The sequence below is a fragment of the Entelurus aequoreus genome, linkage group LG21 (assembly GCF_033978785.1).
Source record: "Entelurus aequoreus isolate RoL-2023_Sb linkage group LG21, RoL_Eaeq_v1.1, whole genome shotgun sequence".
Taxonomy (NCBI): domain Eukaryota; kingdom Metazoa; phylum Chordata; class Actinopteri; order Syngnathiformes; family Syngnathidae; genus Entelurus; species Entelurus aequoreus.
Window position 1 is genome coordinate 5,453,526 of NC_084751.1, and position 8,069 is coordinate 5,461,594.

Here is an 8,069-nt window from a genome sequence, read left to right on the forward strand (position 1 = left end):
CCCGTCAATCATTCATTGACACACACACACGCATGAGATGATGTCAGCTCGCATGTCAAATGTGTGATATCATGTGCGATACAAGCAGTCCTGCAGAGTGTTTACTTGTGTGTGATATCATGTGCGATACAAGCAGTCCTGCAGCGTCTTTACTTGTGTGTGATATCATGTGCGATACAAGTAGTCCTGCGGCGTGTTTACTTGTGTGTGATATCATGTGCGATACAAGCAGTCCTGCGGCGTGTTTACTTGTGTGTGATATCATGTGCAATACAAGCAGTCCTGCAGCGTGCTTTCTAGTGTGTGATATCATGCAGGATACAAGCAGTCCTGCGGCATGCTTTCTTGTGTGTGATATCATGTGCAATACAAGTAGTCCTGCAGAGTGTTTACTTGTGTATGATATCATGTGCAATACAAGCAGTCCTGCAAAGGGTTAACTTGTGTGTGATATCATGTGCGATACAAGCAGTCCTGCAGCATGCTTTCTGGTGTGTGATATCATGCGGGATATCATGTGCGATACAAGCAGTCCTGCGGCGTGTTTACTTGTGTGTGATATCATGTGCGATACAAGCAGTCCTGCAGCATGTTTACTTGTGTGTGATATCATGTGCGATACAAGCAGTCCTGCAGCGTGCTTTCTGGTGTGTGATATCATGTGCGATACAAGTAGTCCTGCGGAGTGTTTACTTGTGTGTGATATCATGTGCGATACAAGCAGTCCTGCAGCATGTTTACTTGTGTGTGATATCATGTGCGATATAAGCAGTCCTGCAGCGTGCTTTCTGGTGTGTGATATCATGCGGGATACAAGCAGTCCTGCGGCATGCTTTCTTGTGTGTGATATCATGTGCGATACAAGTAGTCCTACAGAGTGTTTACTTGTGTATGATATCATGTGCAATACAAGCAGTCCTGCAAAGGGTTAACTTGTGTGTGATATCATGTGCGATACAAGCAGTTCTGAAGAGTGTTTACTTGTGTGTGTGATACCATGTGAGATACAAGCAGTCCTGCGGAGTGTTTACTTGTGTGTGATATCATGTGCGATACAAGCAGTCCTGCGGCATGTTTACTTGTGTGTGATATAATGTGCGATACTAGTAGTCCTGCAGAGCGTTTACTTGTTTGTGATATCATGTGCAATACAAGCAGTCCTACAGTGTGCTTTCTTGTGTGTGATATCATGTGCGATACAAGCAGTCCTGCGGCATGTTTACTTGTGTGTGATATCTTGTGTAATACAAGTAGTCCTGCAGAGTGTTTACTTGTGTGTGATATCATGTGCGATACAAGCAGTCCTGCGGCATGTTTACTTGTGTGTGATATCATGTGCAATACAAGTATTCCTGCAGTGTTAACTTGCGTGTGATATCATGTGCTGTACAAGCAGTCCTGCAGAGTGTTTACTTGTGTGTGATATCGTGTGCGATACAAGCAGTCCTGCGGCATGTTTACTTGTGTGTGATATCATGTGCAATACAAGTATTCCTGCATAGTGTTAACTTGTGTGTGATATCATGTGCTGTACAAGCAGTCCTGCAGAGTGTTAACTTGTGTGTGATATCATGTGTGATACAAGCCGTCCTGCAGCGTGTTTACTTGTGTGTGATATCATGTGTGATACAAGCCGTCCTGCAGAGTGTTTACTTGTGCGTGATATCATGTGCGATACAGGCAGTCCTGCAGAGTGTTTACTTGTGCGTGATATCATGTGCGATACAAGCAGTCCCACAGCGTGTTTACTTGTGTGTGATATCATGTGCGATACAAGCAATCATGCAGCGTGTATACTTGTGTGTGATATCATGTGCGATACAAGCACAATAATTATAGTTGCATATTACTTACACATGCAAAGTCTCCAAGGCAGAAGTGTATTAGAAAGTATCCAGTAACAAACGTGTCTGCATCATTCAACTTACTGCGCTTAAGCTTAATTTCATAAATTATTGAGACCGCTAGGTGTCGTAAAAACAAATAAAAATACGTGTGTGTGTGTGTGTGTGTGTGTGTGTGTGTGTGTGTGTGTGTGTGTGTGTGTGTGTGTGTGTGTGTGTGTGTGTGTGTGTGTGTGTGGTTGACCTGTCCTGTCTCCTGGTTTTTGCAGATGGCCACGTGGGACGCGGTCCATGGTCTGAATGGAAGCCTGAAAGAGAGTCGCATTGAGAACGGCATGCAGGGAGTGACGCTGAAAGTGGTGACTTTGTTGGTACGACAACATCTTCTTGCTTGTCACAATGTGAACGTAGCACAGCTGTAACATAACTAACACAACTGTAACACAACTGTAACACAGCATCCATCCATCCATTTTCTACCGCTTGTCCCTCTCGGGGTCGCGGGCGTGGCTGAAGCCTATCTTAGCTGCATTCAGGCGAAAGGCAGGGTACACCCTGGACAAGTAACTGTAACACAATTGTAACATAACTAACATACTTGTAACACAACTGTAACATAACTAACATACTTGTAACACAACTGTAACATAACTAACATAACTGTAACACAACTGTAACATTACTGTAACATAACTGTAACAATACTGTAACAATACTGTAACATTACTGTAACATAAATGTAACTGAACTGTAACATAACTGTAACACAACTGTAACAATACTGTAACATAACTGTAACATAACTGTAACACAACTGTAACAATACTGTAACATAACTGTAACATAACTGTAACACAACTGTAACAATACTGTAACATAACTGTAACATAACTGTAACACAACTGTAACAATACTGTAACATAACTGTAACATTACTGTAACATAACTGTAACAATACTGTAACAATACTGTAACATTACTGTAACATAAATGTAACTTAACTGTAACATAACTGTAACAATACTGTAACATAACTGTAACATAACTGTAACACAACTGTAACAATACTGTAACATAAATGTAACATAACTGTAACATAACTGTAACACAACTGTAACACAACTGTAACAATACTGTAACATAACTGTAACATAACTGTAACACAACTGTAACAATACTGTAGCATAACTGTAACATAACTGTAACACAACTGTAACACAACTGTAACAATACTGTAACATAACTGTAACATTACTGTAACATAACTGTAACAATACTGTAACATAAATGTAACTTAACTGTAACATAACTGTAACACAACTGTAACAATACTGTAACATAACTGTAACATAACTGTAACACAACTGTAACAATACTGTAACATAACTGTAACATAACTGTAACAATACTGTAACAATACTGTAACATAACTGTAACATAACTGTAACATAACTGTAACATTACTGTAACATAACTGTAACAATACTGTAACAATACTGTAACATTACTGTAACATAAATGTAACATCACTAAAGCAAGTGTAGCTGTGTGTTAAGGAGCTCAGCTTGCTCAGGTGTCATCTTTACTTGTACTCTGTCAACCTGGCAGGAGGATCCCTTCGTCATGGTGGCTGAGAACATTCTGGGTCAGCCCAAAAGGTACAAAGGCTTCTCCATCGACGTTCTGGACGCCTTGGCCAAGATCCTGGGCTTCAAATACGACATCTACCAGGTGACATCATGTCACGTCATATTCAATCATCTACCAGGTGACATCATGTCACGTCATATTTAATCATCTACCAGGTGACATCATGTCACGTCATATTCAATCATCTACCAGGTGACATCATGTCACGTCATATTTAATCATCTACCAGGTGACATCATGTCACGTCATATTCAATCATCTACCAGGTGACATCATGTCACATCATATTTAATCATCTACCAGGTGACATCATGTCACATCATATTTAATCATCTACCAGGTGACATCATGTCACATCATATTTAATCATCTACCAGGTGACATCATGTCACATCATATTTAATCATCTACCAGGTGACATCATGTCACGTCATATTTAATCATCTACCAGGTGACATCATGTCACATCATATTTAATCATCTACCAGGTGACATCATGTCACATCATATTTAATCATCTACCAGGTGACATCATGTCACATCATATTCAATCATCTACCAGGTGACATCATGTCACATCATATTCAATCATCTACCAGGTGACATCAAGTCAGATGTTGTTTAATAATGTAAATATGACATCATGTCAGATGTTGTTTAATAATGTAAATATGACATCATGTCAGATGTTGTTTAATAATGTAAATATGACATCATGTCAGATGTTGTTTAATAATTAAATATGACATCATGTCAGATAGTGTTTAATAATCTAAATATGACATCATGTCAGATGTTATTTAAATAATGTAAATATGACATCATGTCAGATCATATTTAAATAATGTAAATATGACATGTCAGATCATATTTAAATAATGTAAATATGACATCATGTCAGATGTTGTTTAATAATCTAAATATGACATCATGTCAGATGTTGTTTAATAATCTAAATATGACATCATGTCAGATGTTATTTAAATAATGTAAATATGACATCATGTCAGATCATATTTAAATAATGTAAATATGACATCATGTCAAATTATATTTAAATAATGTAAATATGACACCATGTCTAATGATGTTTAAATAATGTAAATATGACATCATGTCAGATGATATTTAATGATCTAAATATGACATCATGTCAGATGTTGTTTAATAATCTAAATATGACATCATGTCAAATGATATTTAAATAATATAAATATGACATCATGTCAGATGATATTTAATGATCTAAATATGACATCATGTCAGATGTTGTTTAATAATCTAAATATGACATCATGTCAAATGTTGTTTAATAATCTAAATATGACATCATGTCAAATGATATTTAAATAATGTAAATATGACATCATGTCAGATGATATTTAATAATCTAAATATGACATCATGTCAGATGATATTTAATGATCTAAATATGACATCATGTCAGATGTTGTTTAATAATCTAAATATGACATCATGTCAGATGTTGTTTAATGATCTAAATATGACATCATGTCAAATGATATTTAAATAATGTAAATATGACATCATGTCAGATGATATTTAATTATCTAAATATGACATTATGTCAGATGTTGTTTAATAATCTAAATATGACATCATGTCAGATGTTATTTAATAATCTAAATATGACATCATGTCAAATGATATTTAAATAATGTAAATATGACATCATGTCAGATGATATTTAAATATGACATTATGTCAGATGTTGTTTAATAATCTAAATATGACATGTCAAATGATATTTAAATAATGTAAATATGCAATCATGTCAGATGATATTTAATGATCTAAATATGACATCATGTCAGATGTTGTTTAATAATCTAAATATGACATCATGTCAAATGATATTTAAATAATGTAAATATGACATCATGTCAGATGATATTTAATGATCTAAATATGACATTATGTCAGATGTTGTTTAATAATCTAAATATGACATCATGTCAGATGTTATTTAATAATCTAAATATGACATCATGTCAAATGATATTTAAATAATGTAAATATGACATCATGTCAGATGATATTTAATGATCTAAATATGACATTATGTCAGATGTTGTTTAATAATCTAAATATGACATCATGTCAGATGATATTTAAATAATGTAAATATGACATCATGTCAAATGTTATTTAATGATCTAAATATGACATCATGTCAGATGTTGTTTAATAATCTAAATATGACATCATGTCAGATGTTGTTTAATGATGTAAATATGACATCATGTCAGATGATATTTAAATAATGTAAATATGACATCATGTCAGATGTTATTTAATTATTCTAAATATGACATCATGTCAGATGATATTTAATAATCTAAATATGACATTAAATAATGTAAATATGACATCATGTCAGATGTTATTTAAATAATGTAAATATGACATCATGTCAGATGATATTTAAATAATGTAAATATGACATCATGTCAGATTATATTTAATAATCTAAATATGACATCATGTCAGATGTTATTTAATAATCTAAATATGACATCATGTCAGATGATATTTAAATAATGTAAATATGACATCATGTCAGATGATGTTTAATGATCTAAATATGACATTATGTCAGATGTTGTTTAATGATCTAAATATGACATCATGTCAGATGATATTTAAATAATGTAAATATGACATCATGTCAGATGTTGTTTAATGATCTAAATATGACATTATGTCAGATGTTGTTTAATGATCTAAATATGACATCATGTCAGATGATATTTAAATAATGTAAATATGACATCATGTCAGATGTTATTTAATGATCTAAATATGACATCATGTCAGATGATAGTTAATAATCTATATATGACATCATGTCAGATGATATTTAAATAATGTAAATATGACATCATGTCAGATGTTGTTTAATAATGTAGACATGAGGTCATGTTGATAATGTTTGATGTTCCTGCAGGTGTCTGACAGTAAATATGGGTCTCAGCTCCCTAATGGTTCTTGGAACGGGATGATCGGTGACCTCATCAACAAGGTAGAACGTCACCTCAAATACTGGCCTGCGATTGGCTGACATGTGTCCCCCCCCCCCCCCCCCTTCCAGAGAGCCGACCTGGCGGTGTCGGCCATCACCATCACGCCGCAGCGTGAGAACGTGGTGGACTTCAGCAAGCGCTACCTGGACTACAGCGTGGGCATCCTGCTGAGGAAGCCTGAGGAGAAGATCAACATCTTCTCACTCTTTGTGCCCTTTGACCTCGCCGTGTGGGCCTGCATCGCCGCCGCCATCCCCGTGGTGGGCGTGCTCATCTTCCTGCTCAACCGGCTGCAGGCGCTGCGCTCCTCGTCCGCACGCCACGCCCCGCCGGGAACGCCCACCGACGCCGTGGACTCCGGTTCTCTCCAGAGCGCCATCTGGGTCGTCTACGGCGCCTTCGTGCAGCAAGGTGACGCCATTTCCTTGTGTGGTCATCTGCACATCCACCACAGGAAGTTGTTGTGTTCATATTGTCCACCACAGGAAGTTGTTGTGTTCATATTGTCCACCACAGGAAGTTGTTGTCTTCATGTTGTCCACCACAGGAAGTTGTTGTCTTCATGTTGTCCACCACAGGAAGTTGTTGTGTTGATGTTGTCCACCACAGGAAGTTGTTGTGTTGATGTTGTCCACCACAGGAAGTTGTTGTGTTGATGTTGTCCACCACAGGAAGTTGTTGTGTTCATATTGTCCACCACAGGAAGTTGTTGTGTTGATGTTGTTGAGGACAGGAAGTTGTTGTGTTGATGTTGTCCACCACAGGAAGTTGTTGTGTTGATGTTGTTGAGGACAGGAAGTTGTTGTGTTGATGTTGTCCACCACAGGAAGTTGTTGTGTTGATGTTGTCCACCACAGGAAGTTGTTGTGTTGATGTTGTCCACCACAGGAAGTTGTTGTGTTGATGTTGTCCACCACAGGAAGTTGTTGTGTTGATGTTGTCCACCACAGGAAGTTGTTGTGTTGATGTTGTCCACCACAGGAAGTTGTTGTGTTGATGTTGTCTACCACAGGAAGTTGTTGTGTTGATGTTGTCCACCACAGGAAGTTGTTGTCTTGATGTTGTCCACACAGGAAGTTGTTGTGTTGATGTTGTTGAACACAGGAAGTGGTTGTGTTGATGTTGTCCACCACAGGAAGTTGTTGTGTTGATGTTGTCCACCACAGGAAGTTGTTGTGTTGATGTTGTCCACCACAGGAAGTTGTTGTGTTGATGTTGTTGAACACAGGAAGTTGTTGTGTTGATGTTGTCCACCACAGGAAGTTGTTGTGTTGATGTTGTCCACCACAGGAAGTTGTTGTGTTGATGTTGTCCACCACAGGAAGTTGTTGTGTTGATGTTGTCCACCACAGGAAGTTGTTGTGTTGATGTTGTTGAGGACAGGAAGTTGTTGTGTTGATGTTGTCCACCACAGGAAGTTGTTGTGTTGATGTTGTCCACCACAGGAAGTTGTTGTGTTGATGTTGTCCACCACAGGAAGTTGTTGTGTTGATGTTGTTGAGGACAGGAAGTTGTTGTGTTGATGTTGTCC

At 37.1% G+C, this 8,069-nt stretch overlaps 1 protein-coding gene across 2 annotated transcripts in view; it reads left to right on the top strand.

Moving 5' to 3' along the window:
* Positions 1-8,069, top strand: part of LOC133638201 (glutamate receptor ionotropic, delta-1-like) — an 89,360-nt gene that overhangs the window by 44,232 nt on the left and 37,059 nt on the right. For both annotated transcript variants that reach the window (XM_062030556.1, XM_062030557.1), the window contains exons 7-10: positions 2,114-2,215; positions 3,453-3,575; positions 6,463-6,537; positions 6,607-6,949. In XM_062030556.1, coding sequence (XP_061886540.1) covers positions 2,114-2,215; positions 3,453-3,575; positions 6,463-6,537; positions 6,607-6,949 — 643 coding nt within the window. The remainder of the gene's footprint in view (positions 1-2,113; positions 2,216-3,452; positions 3,576-6,462; positions 6,538-6,606; positions 6,950-8,069) is intronic.